This window comes from Myxine glutinosa, chromosome 6 (assembly GCF_964187855.1).
Source record: "Myxine glutinosa chromosome 6, kmMyxGlut1.1, whole genome shotgun sequence".
NCBI classification, from domain to species: domain Eukaryota; kingdom Metazoa; phylum Chordata; class Myxini; order Myxiniformes; family Myxinidae; genus Myxine; species Myxine glutinosa.
Window position 1 is genome coordinate 46218262 of NC_136266.1, and position 12730 is coordinate 46230991.

The 12730-nt window shown below is 50.4% G+C and overlaps 1 protein-coding gene across 2 annotated transcripts in view; it reads left to right on the forward strand.

Annotated features, from left to right (window-relative positions):
* The first annotated feature begins 2182 nt into the window (after positions 1-2182).
* Positions 2183-12730, forward strand: part of LOC137429733 (rho guanine nucleotide exchange factor 3) — a 29603-nt gene continuing 19055 nt past the window's right edge. The window contains exons 1-2 of one of the 2 annotated variants that reach the window (XM_078779816.1): positions 2349-2504; positions 10942-11163. In XM_078779816.1, coding sequence (XP_078635942.1) covers positions 11148-11163 — 16 coding nt within the window. In that variant the 5' untranslated portion in view covers positions 2349-2504; positions 10942-11147. Of the gene's footprint in view, positions 2505-10941; positions 11164-12730 lie in introns of both variants that reach the window. The other variant, XM_068119932.2, reaches the window with a different exon arrangement.

Below are 12730 nucleotides of genomic sequence, written 5' to 3' on the forward strand. Positions count from 1 at the left end.
GCACCTGAGCTGGTGCACCTGATTCAAATTTTAGGTATTTGAAGTAGTGATAAATGTAGGGGTGTACTTACTTTTTCCACATGCGAAATTTGCATTTATGTTTATTTAAATTATACAATGGACTACAAAATGTGAATGTTTCATGATATTTGTTATATTATATTACCTTTATCTATCAATATTGTTGAAATGAAGATCAAATAGCTGTATGTTGAAATATGTTGAAAAACTCAAAACTTTACGTGGGGTGTACTTACTTTTTCACGTGACTGTACATAAAATAATGAAAGGCCTTATTGCCACGGATGCCGATAACAAGAAAACGCGCCGGTTACTAACTAATGTTCCTAAAATGGAGCACTCCCGCACCAGACGTATAACACACAAGAGGGGAATATAAATGGAAAGGAATGGTGTGGGATTATCGTGCACTTAGCTCAACTGGTGCCTTGGCAGTGATCGTCCAGCCCCGAGCGCGCACTCCGGACGTGGCTCCGGTGTTGGCGGGAAGAAGGCCTCAACGCACCCTTGTTCAATAGGCCTCGATAAGCCCTCCCGCGTGAAGCGAACGAGCGGGCATTTAACCCGCTTCCTCAGCCGTGCAATGTCCTCATGAATTCGGCACGGAACTGCGATGCACCCAACGTCCGTATCAGAAGGGAGAGAGGGGCGTGAGGGCAAGAGGTCGGAGTAGAGGAATCACGATGACAGTAGCGAACGAGGCCCAGGCACGAAGGGATGCAAAAACGAGAGGGGCAATATGCCGGCCAGCCATCGTTTTTGCGTCCTGTGTCCTGACGTCATCGGTCCTCACTTCCAATGCCCACAGGCCACGCAACCCAGGTTCAGCTCTCTCCCAATCAGTGAGTCGCCCGCCTTCGTGACGCAATCCGCCTCTCTCCACCAATCCCCGCAGGCCAACCGCCACAGCCTTAGCTCTCCACCAATGTCCGCGTCGTTCTCCCTCATGCCATCAGTCGGTGGCCAATCAGCGCGTCGCTTCTCCCTCTACCAATCGGCGGCCTTCGTCCTGCCTCGTGTCTTCCTATTGGTCAACTCCCGCCCATTGGGGTCCTCCTGGGCGTGGCTCTCGGCCTGCCTGTGCTATGTGTGTCTGCCAAGTCGGGGTTGTTAGCCCAAGTGCGTCATCTGGGTTCCGGTTAGTTTTCTTGTGAGGGGGGGGGGGGGGGGGGATTTAATTAGTATATGTGGTGCTTTTAATGGTGGGATTCCTCACTAGTGTTCAGGTGCAATGCTATAAGGGACAAAGGATAGATCACAGAGTTTCACAGAGTTTCACAGATCACAGAGATCACAGAGAGCACAACAGGGGAATTAACGTAATCCCTACTCTAGTTAACATGCCCCATTCCTCGTAATCGGGACAAATATACACTTAATCCGACATTCGGGCTAAACAGGTCCCTGACTTATGTACATCGAAATGGTTCTTTCTACCCCTGATCATTGGAACATCTACCTATACAGATCTACCTGAATCTATATATTACTACCCAAAATTCATAATAGTATGTATGTGTGTGTATGTACATGTATGTATGTACATGTATGTATATTAAGGCCTCCCTTGACTGGTGTTGATGGTAATTGGCATACTCGCCACGCTTGCCATGTGCGAGGTAGCTCGAGGGTTTGGGGCAGGAATCTGACCATGGTTGTCATTCTAAACTGAGTGTTGTACTTCTAAACTATCCTTCCAGTCCATAGAATGTCATAAACGTCCTTTCAAACCTTCCTCTCCCACACCTTTGCCCAGTGAAACCTTTTTCAACGGCACATGTGCTTATCTTGAAAAGATTCTGATCGATTGAAAAATTCTGATCCTTTACTGTCGACTTTCTACGAATAATATAACAGGAAAAAGTTATCATTAACCCAAAATGCTTCAAAGAAAAACTTGCAGTAAAGGGAAACTTGTTTGGTCAAACTCCTATTTTGGTGTTTTTTTGAAGACATTGCACTTCTAATGACTGTGAATCACATGTGTAAGTTCTGTAAGAAGTAGTTTTCGAGAGCATAAGCCAATCCCACAGCTCTTTATTTATTTATATATATATATATATATATATATATATATATATATATATATATATATATATATATATATATATATATATATATATATATATATATATATATATATACACATATATATATATATATATTTAAAGTTAAGCACAGGCTACTTGATTCTATCCTTTGCCAATGGTCCAGTTGGTGGTAAAATTATCCTTTGTCCCTTGAAGCCCCTGCGGCTCTTTCACCGTTTGTTCCCTGAACAATACTCTTAGGCAGCGGAACTGGGGTGGAGCTTGGATTGAAGCAGCACAGGAGGCGGAATTTGAGCTACGTGGTGTCGGAGTGACCTACTGGCAAGAATGGTAGCCAAAGACTGCCAGGGCCTTCAGCGGGCGAAGAGAGCCATAGAGGAGCTGCAGGGAGAGCCCGTGAGTGCGCCGCCCGTGTCCATCGTGGAGTGCGAGGTAAGATGATGTATTTACCTGCACGGTGCTTGTACCTTGATATTGATGGCATTTGGATACGTTTTTATGAAAGACAATGTATATACCTGCTGCCTAAATCTGGAGATGTGCTTACTGTTACTTGAATATATCCTGAATGTACCTTGACGTATGTACCCTATATCTATAAAACTTATGTACTTATGTACCTGCATTATGTACTTACAAAACGTATGTACTTACACTTACTGTTCTAGGACCTGCTGCCTAAATCTGGAAATGTCCCAAGTGTTACTTGAATATATCCTGAAAGTACCTTGACTTATGTGCCCTATACCTCTAAAACTTATGTACTTACATTATGTACTTACAAAACGTATGTACTTACACTTACTGTTCTAGGACCTGGTGCCTAAATCTGGAGATGTCCTTACTGTTACTTGAATATATCCTGAAAGTACCTTGACTTATGTACCCGACACCTATAAAACTTATGTACTTACATTATGTACTTACAAAACGTATGTACTTACACTTACTGTTCTAGGACCTGGTGCCTAAATCTGGAGATGTCCTTACTGTTACTTGAATATATCCTGAAAGTACCTTGACTTATGTACCCGACACCTATAAAACTTATGTACTTACTTTATGTACTTACAAAACTTATGTACTTACACTTACTGTTCTAGGACCTGCTGCCTAAATCTGGAGATGTCCTTACTGTTACCTGAAGATATCCTGAAAGTACCTTAACTTATGTTCCCTATACTTTGAAAGTACCCTATACCTATAAAATAGCCCAAATAGCCCAATAGCCCAAATAGCTTCTAAAAACTTGATAAGTTAATTAACTTGATGTTAGCTTATTCAATTTGAGGATCGTGGTGATACCTTTGGGCTGCCCTTTACACCCCATGGAATGGTATGTTCGAGTTGGTTTGTGGACCTCACTTTGTGCGTATTTAGAGTTCACTGGAAAATGGTGAAAGAAAGCAGAAGTACTCACACGAGTGGGTAATAATCGCGAGGGAACAGCTTAGCACTGGTTCCGTTTCGCTGCGGTCTCTGTGCAGCTTTGCTTGATGACTTTATCTCCGAGTGTTGCAGACGTCTCTACCGGGAAAACTTACGAAACTCATCAGGGGAGGCGCGACACGCATGGTGAACGAGGTCAATATGGCGATGCTGATGGTTCGAGTCAAATTGTGAACTGGGAAGGAAATACTGCAACCCATCCACCTTGCTTATGGACAATACAAGTTTTCGTAACCTTGCTTATTAGCCTCCTGTGAAATGGGTGTGTGTGCGTGCGTCCGTCCACTTTAATATAGTGCCGCATTGTTTTTTGTTTGTGTTCTGGGGGTAGGGGAGGTTTTTTTTTGTAAACAAAGTCGAGGCTCATGGAAGAGGTAGTCAGTAACAAAACGAGGTACAGTAAAAAGAGAGGGAGGAGACACGGCAACAACAGGGTTGAGGGACAAATCAGACGGACACTTGGACAAATTTGGGGTTAGTGGAGTCGTGGACCAAATGGATACAGAAACAAACTATCAGGAAGGAAAAACTGCAAAGTTTAAGGGTCAACTAGGCAAATACTCTGGCGAGACTCAGCATTGTTATAAAGTTTTAACATTCAGTAAACGACACATGCACATTGCACACGTCAAAAGACTCCATAGAGTCCAGATTTTTGTGTGAAAATAAACGCCTTCCAGAGTGGCATACTCGCCACCTCCCAGAGTGGCATACTCGCCGCCTTCCAGAGTGGCACACTCGCCGCCTTCCAGAGTGGCACACTCTCCGCCTTCCAGAGCGGCATACTCGCCACCTTCCAGAGTGGCACACTCGCCGCCTTCCAGAGTGGCATACTCGCCGCCTTCCAGAGTGGCACACTCGCCGCCTTCCAGAGTGGTATACTTGCCGCCTTCCAGAGTGGCACACTCGCCGCCTTCCAGAGTGGCATACTCGCCGCCTTCCAGAGTGGCATACTCGCCGCCTTCCAGAGTGGCATACTCGCCGCCTTCCACAGTGGCATACACGCTGCCTTCCACAGTGGCATACTCGCCGCCTTCCAGAGTGGCACACTCGCTGCCTTCCAGAGTGGCATATCGCCGCCTTCCAGAGTGGCACACTCGCCGCCTTCCAGAGTGGCATACTCGCCACCTTCCAGAGTGGCACACTCGCCGCCTTCCAGAGTGGCATACTCGCCGCCTTCCAGAGTGGCACACTCGCCGCCTTCCAGAGTGGCACACTCGCCGCCTTCCAGAGTGGCACATTCGCCGCCTTCCAGGGTGGCACACTCGCCGCCTTCCAGAGTGGCATACCCGCCGCCTTCCAGAGTGGCACACTCGCCACCTTCCAGAGTGGCATACTCGCCGCTTTCCAGAGTGGCACACTCGCCGCCTTCCAGAGTGGCATACTCGCCGCCTTCCAGAGTGGCCCACTCGCCGCCTTCCAGAGTGGCATACTCGCCGCTTTCCAGAGTGGCATATTCGCCGCTTTCCAGAGTGGCATACTCGCCGCCTTCCAGAGTGGCACACTCGCCGCCTTCCACAGTGGCATACTCGCCGCCTTCCACAGTGGCATACTCGCCGCCTTCCAGAGTGGCACACTCGCCGCCTTCCAGAGTGGCACACTCGCCGCCTTCCAGAGTGGCACACTCGCCGCCTTCCAGAGCGGCACACTCGCCGCCTTCCAGAGCGGCATACTCGCCGCCTTCCAGAGTGACACACTCGCCGCCTTCCAGAGTGGCACACTCGCCGCCTTCCAGAGTGGCATACTCGCCGCTTTCCAGAGTGGCATACTCGCCGCTTTCCAGAGTGGCACACTCGCCGCCTTCCAGAGTGGCACACTCGCCGCCTTCCAGAGTGGCACACTCGCCGCCTTCCAGAGTGGCACACTCATCACCTTCCAGAGTGGCATACTCGCCGCCTTCCAGAGTGGCACACTCGCCGCCTTCCACAGTGGCATACTCGCCGCCTTCCTTAGTGGCATACTCGCCACCTTCCAGAGTGGCATACTTGCCACCTTCCAGAGTGGCATACTCTCTGCCTTCCAGAGTGGCATACTCTCCGCCTTCCAGAGTGGCATACTCGCCGCCTAACAGAGTGGCACACTCTCCGCCTTCCAGAGTGGCATACTCTCTGCCTTCCAGAGTGGCATACTTGCCACCTTCCAGAGTGGCACACTCGCCGCCTTCCAGAGTGGCATACTCGCCGCCTTCCAGAGTGGCATACTCGCCACCTTCCAGAATGGCATACTCGCCGCCTTCCAGAGTGGCATATTCTCTGCCTTCCAGAGTGGCATACGATCCACCTTCCAGAGTGGCGCACTCACCGCCTTCCAGAGTGGCACACTCACCGCCTTCCAGAGTGGCATACTCGCCACCTTCCAGAGTGACATACTCCCCACCTTCCAGAGTGGCACACTCGCTGCCTTCCAGAGTGGCATACTCGACACCTTCCAGAGTGACATACTCGCCGCCTTCCAGAGTGGCACACTCGCGGCCTTCCAGAGTGACACACTCGCCGCCTTCCAGAGTGGCATACTCTCCGCCTTCCAGAGTGGCATACTCTCCGCCTTCCAGAGTGGCATACTCTCCGCCTTCCAGAGTGGCATACTCTCCGCCTTCCAGAGTGGCATACTCGCCGCCTTCCAGAGTGGCACACTCGCGGCCTTCCAGAGTGACACACTCACCGCCTTCCAGAGTGGCACACTCTCCGCCTTCCAGAGTGGCATACTCTCCGCCTTCCAGAGTGGCATACTCTCCGCCTTCCAGAGTGGCATACTCGCCGCCTTCCAGAGTGGCACACTCGCCGCCTTCCAGAGTGGCACACTCGCCGCCTTCCAGAGTGGCACACTCGCCGCCTTCCAGAGTGGCACACTCGCCGCCTTCCAGAGTGGCACACTCGCCGCCTTCCAGAGTGGCACACTCGCCGCCTTCCAGAGTGGCACACTCATCACCTTCCAGAGTGGCATACTCGCTGCCTTCCAGAGTGGCACACTCGCCACCTTCCACAGTGGCATACTCGCCGCCTTCCTTAGTGGCATACTCGCCACCTTCCAGAGTGGCATACTTGCCACCTTCCAGAGTGGCATACTCTCTGCCTTCCAGAGTGGCATACTCTCCGCCTTCCAGAGTGGCATACTCGCCGCCTTCCAGAGTGGCATACGCGCCGCCTTCCAGAGTGGCACACGCGCCGCCTTCCAGAGTGGCACACTCGCCGCCTTCCAGGGTGGCATACTCGCCACCTTCCAGAGTGGCACACTCTCCGCCTTCCAGAGTGGCATACTCTCCTCCTTCCAGAGTGGCATACTCTCCACCTTCCAGAGTGGCATACTCGCTGCCTTCCAGAGTGGCATACTCTCCGCCTTCCAGAGTGGCATACTCTCCGCCTTCCAGAGTGGCATACTCTCCGCCTTCCAGAGTGGCATACTCTCCGCCTTCCAGAGTGGCATACTCTCCGCCTTCCAGAGTGGCACACTCTCCGCCTTCCAGAGTGGCATACTCTCCGCCTTCCAGAGTGGCACACTCTCCGCCTTCCAGAGTGGCATACTCTCCGCCTTCCAGAGTGGCATACTTGCCACCTTCCAGAGTGGCATACCCTCCGCCTTCCAGAGTGGCATACCCTCCGCCTTCTAGAGTGGCATACCCTCCGCCTTCCAGAGTGGCATACCCTCCGCCTTCCAGAGTGGCATACTCGCCGCCTTCCAGAGTGGCACACGCGCCGCCTTCCAGAGTGGCACACGCGCCGCCTTCCAGAGTGGCACACTCGCCGCCTTCCAGGGTGGCATACTCGCCACCTTCCAGAGTGGCACACTCTCCGCCTTCCAGAGTGGCATACTCTCCTCCTTCCAGAGTGGCATACTCTCCACCTTCCAGAGTGGCATACTCGCTGCCTTCCAGAGTGGCATACTCTCCGCCTTCCAGAGTGGCATACTCGCCGCCTTCCAGAGTGGCACACGCGCCGCCTTCCAGAGTGGCACACGCGCCGCCTTCCAGAGTGGCACACTCGCCGCCTTCCAGGGTGGCATACTCGCCACCTTCCAGAGTGGCACACTCTCCGCCTTCCAGAGTGGCATACTCTCCTCCTTCCAGAGTGGCATACTCTCCACCTTCCAGAGTGGCATACTCGCTGCCTTCCAGAGTGGCATACTCTCCGCCTTCCAGAGTGGCATACTCTCCGCCTTCCAGAGTGGCATACTCTCCGCCTTCCAGAGTGGCATACTCTCCGCCTTCCAGAGTGGCATACTCTCCGCCTTCCAGAGTGGCACACTCTCCGCCTTCCAGAGTGGCATACTCTCCGCCTTCCAGAGTGGCATACTTGCCACCTTCCAGAGTGGCATACCCTCCGCCTTCCAGAGTGGCATACCCTCCGCCTTCTAGAGTGGCATACCCTCCGCCTTCCAGAGTGGCATACCCTCCGCCTTCCAGAGTGGCATACTCTCTGCCTTCCAGAGTGGCATACTCTCTGCCTTCCAGAGTGGCATACGCTCCACCTTCCAGAGTGGCATACCCTCCGCCTTCCAGAGTGGCATACCCTCCGCCTTCCAGAGTGGCATACCCTCCACCTTCCAGAGTGGCATACCCTCCGCCTTCCAGAGTGGCATACCCTCCGCCTTCCAGAGTGGCATACCCTCCGCCTTCCAGAGTGGCATACCCTCCGCCTTCCAGAGTGGCATACCCTCCACCTTCCAGAGTGGCATACTCTCCACCTTCCAGAGTGGCATACTCTCCGCCTTCCAGAGTGGCATACTCTCCACCTTCCAGAGTGGCATACTTCTTCCAGAATATTAATATTGCCTGGAATTCATCCATTCAAAAAACGTGAATACGTTGCCAGGGGAAGTGGCTGGAAGGTTAAGGATAACCACAAAGGATAACATTACTGCATCGTTAACGTCCCCAATTATCCCCATTTTCATGGGGGGTTGGTTGGAAAACGTTTTTGGCACAAGTCTGTCACAAATTGTCCGGCCTGGCCTGGAATTTGCAGTTTGACTAGAATGCCGGTGATAACTCGCCTACTCTTCCCTTTATAAGGGGTGAGCCTGAATGGTACCAATCTTCTGCTCTGCCTTGACCACGATACTCTTCAACTTCTCTATGTCCTCAGCCATCTCTCTCCACTCTGCAACCTCCATCATCTTACTGATAACCCTCCTCACACAATCCTCCCATCCCAACTGCGGTCTACCTCCACCTCATGACTCACTACCTCAACCTAACGGCTCTCTTTGCCATTCTCTCTCCCCCCCATCCGCACCTTATGTGACCAGCCCAGCTCAGCCGGCATTTCACCAATTTCCCCGTCAATCTCATCTGCACACCGATCTCCTCTCTCAGTTCATCCATCCTCCTTCTATCCACCCTCTTCACTCCTGCAATCCCCCTGACCTAGTTGTTCTCACGAACCTCTGTTGTTTTGAATCCTCCTCCGCACCTCTGCCTCTGATGTACCATACCCAGTCACTGTTCCCCCCAGATACTCAAACCGATTTCCTTGCCTGATCTCCTTCCCCTCTAACCTGATATTAATTTATTTTCTCTGCTGTCGAATCCACGTCACACCTCCATCTTCTCCATGCCCATTTTCAGCCCATTTTCAGCCCATATTCCTCAAATACCTGCTTCCACACCCCCAGCATTTCCTGCATCTCCCGCCCACTCTTCACCACAACAGCCACATCATCCACACACAACATCCTCCCCAGAATATCTTTCATGGTTACCTTCCTACTTACCAGCTTCATCACCATAATAAACAGGAATGGGCTGAGAGCAATTTCCTGCCTCAAACCGATGGTTACGCTTCATGAAAGACACCATGGTATATTTAACCTCCATCAAATAATGCTAGCAGATGGGACACCCGGCTTAATGTCCATCCATGGGACGGCATGCTTGTGATGTATCAAATAATGCTAGCAGATGGGATACCCGGCTTGATGTCCATCCATGGGACGGCATGCTTGTGATGTATCAAATAATGCTAGCAGATGGGACACCCGGCTTAATGTCCATCCATGGGACGGTACGCTTGTGATGTATCAAATAATGCTAGCAGATGGGACACCCGGCTTAATGTCCATCCATTGGACGGCATGCTTGTGATGTATCAAATAATGCGAGCAGATGGGACACCCGGCTTAATATGCATCCATGGGACGGCACGCTTGTGATGTATCAAATAATGCTAGCAGATGGGACACCCGGCTTAACGTCCATCCATGGGACGGCACGCTTGTGATGTATCAAATAATGCTAGCAGATGGGACACCCGGCTTAATGTCCATCCATGGGACGGAATGCTTGTGATGTGTCAAATAATGCTAGCAGATGGGACACCCGGCTTAACGTCCATCCATGGGACGGCATGCTTGTGATGTATCAAATAATGCTAGCAGATGGGACACCCGGCTTAATGTCCATCCATAGGACGGTACGCTTGTGATGTATCAAATAATGCTAGCAGATGGGACACCCGGCTTAATGTCCATCCATAGGACGGTACGCTTGTGATGTATCAAATAATGCTAGCAGATGGGACACCCGGCTTAATGTCCATCCATGGGACGGTACGCTTGTGATGTATCAAATAATGCTAGCAGATGGGACACCCGGCTTAATGTCCATCCAGAGGACGGACGGTACGCTTGTGATGCAATGTCCCACCTGCGAGGCACCAATCCGAGGGTCTTACATAATCACCATTCCATATGCAAACAGAGAATTTCGTTCCTGCAAGTTTGGACCTATGAATGTGGTAAATGAGGTCCTAAAGCCAGAATGAATTAGAAGGAGCCATGTTCCTCATTTCTCTGAGCATTGTGTTAATTACCTCCGTCACTGAAGGTGTGGATGAAGGTTATGTTCTCACACCTGTCTGTCTGTCTGTCTGTCTGTCTGTCTGTATGTGAACAGGATATCTCAAAAAGTTGTTAACGGATTTGGACTAAATTTGGTGGAGAGGTTGGGTGTGTGACAAGGACGAAATGATTCGATTTTGGTTCAGGTACGAATCCAGATCTGACCAATCAGTGGGATACAAAACATAACCTGTTCAGCCTGGTGGAGGTTTGCTCTCGAGTTCAGTCTGAGTCGCTTCAACCACCAATGAACGAAGCCTCCTCCATGTGGTTGGGATTTCCATCGGGATTTGGTTCCTGACTCGAATCAACCACAGCACCGTTCAGGCTGCCAATGAAGTGGCTGGAAGGATAAAGATAAGCACAGGAAGAAACGGGCCAATGGAAAATAAATACAGGATACGTCATCAATTTGATTTATAAGATATTTCTAATCCACAATGGGCATTGATAACGTGCATACACATTGAGGTACACATATGCGAGCGCACACGCACGCACACACACACACACACACACAGCATGCATGGCAAGATGGATGCTAAATAAATTAATGACAAAAAGAATGTTTTTTTTTTTTTTTTAGGTGTCCACTAGGATGGTGCGGAGGTAGCGCACTTACCTTTGAGCTGTCTAATCTGGGTTCGATTCCCAACCCGACAACAGACCCTCGGATTGGTGCTCGACAGGCGGGGCTTTGCATCACAAGCGTACCGTCCCCTGGATGGATATTAAGCCGGGTGTCCCATCTGCTAGCATTATTTGATACATCACAAGCGTGCCGTCCCATGGATGGATATTAAGCCAGGTGTCCCATCTGCTAGCATTATTTGATACATCACAAGCGTGCCGTCCCATGGGTGCATATTAAGCCGGGTGTCCCATCTGCTAGCATTATTTGATACATCACAAGCGTGCCGTCCCATGGATGGATATTAAGCCAGGTGTCCCATCTGCTAGCATTATTTGATACATCACAAGCGTGCCGTCCCATGGATGGATATTAAGCCAGGTGTCCCATCTGCTAGCATTATTTGATACATCACAAGCGTGCCGTCCCATGGGTGCATATTAAGCCGGGTGTCCCATCTGCTAGCATTATTTGATACATCACAAGCGTGCCGTCCCATGGGTGCATATTAAGCCGGGTGTCCCATCTGCTAGCATTATTTGATACATCACAAGCGTGCCGTCCCATGGATGAATGTTAAGCCGGGTGTCCCATCTGCTAGCATTATTTGATACATCACAAGCGTGCCGTCCCATGGATGCATATTAAGCCGGGTGTCCCATCTGCGAGTATTATTTGATACATCACAAGTATGCCGTCCCATGGATGCATATTAAGCCGGGTGTCCCATCTGCGAGCATTATTTGATACATCACAAGCGTGTCGTCCCATGGATGGTGATTAAGCCGGGTGTCCCATCTGCTAGCATTATTTGATACATCACAAGCGTGCCGTCCCATGGGTGCATATTAAGCCGGGTGTCCCATCTGCTAGCATTATTTGATACATCACAAGCGTGCCGTCCCATGGATGAATGTTAAGCCGGGTGTCCCATCTGCTAGCATTATTTGATTGACGTTAAATATACCATACGGTATCTTTCATGAGGCGTGAACATCGGTTTGAGACAGGTGAAGGTAGTAACTTTAACACTATTTATGAATAAATGATTACTTATCAACATTACTCAACGTAAAACAAGTAATGTGGTGGTAAACAATGAAGTAAACGCCATTCAGCCCAAACAGTATCTCATCTCGGCACTCCCACTACTAAAAAAAGTACTCTCTAACATGTGTAGCATGTGGTGGTGGTGGTTGGGGTTGGGGTTAACATGGTATCATGTTCATTTGAATTACTGCGTCCAATATTTCCAGGCATGCGTTGTAGTGTAGTAACCCCAAGACATCATCAGTTCTGAAACTCTAGGGCCTTTTCCATTTTGATCCCTTATTTTCCTGGATCCAAGCACTATGGCGACCCTGACTTCGGAAATGTGGAGACACAAGAGGTTTTCATCAGATGCGGTGATGCAACATTGCTCTCTGTGGGAATCGTGGGGCGAGTTCACTCTCAGCTGCTTTTCGCAATATGCCAGGGTGGCGGCACTGCCGTGAGTTTGAAACCGAGGGCATGGGGTGTGCCCTGCGTGACGGACCATTAATTGCTGCACAGATCACTTTGGGAATATCCCTCAACAGGAATGTTGTCATCTTCAGATCTCATCCATGGGGGACGACCACAGCGGTTATACACCAGGAATGGGTTCTTGCGCGGCAGGTAGTCGACCCTTCAGGTGGAGCCACTCAAGATGTATGGAAGGTCTTCAGACGACCCGCCTGCATCCACAGAAATAACGGGATGG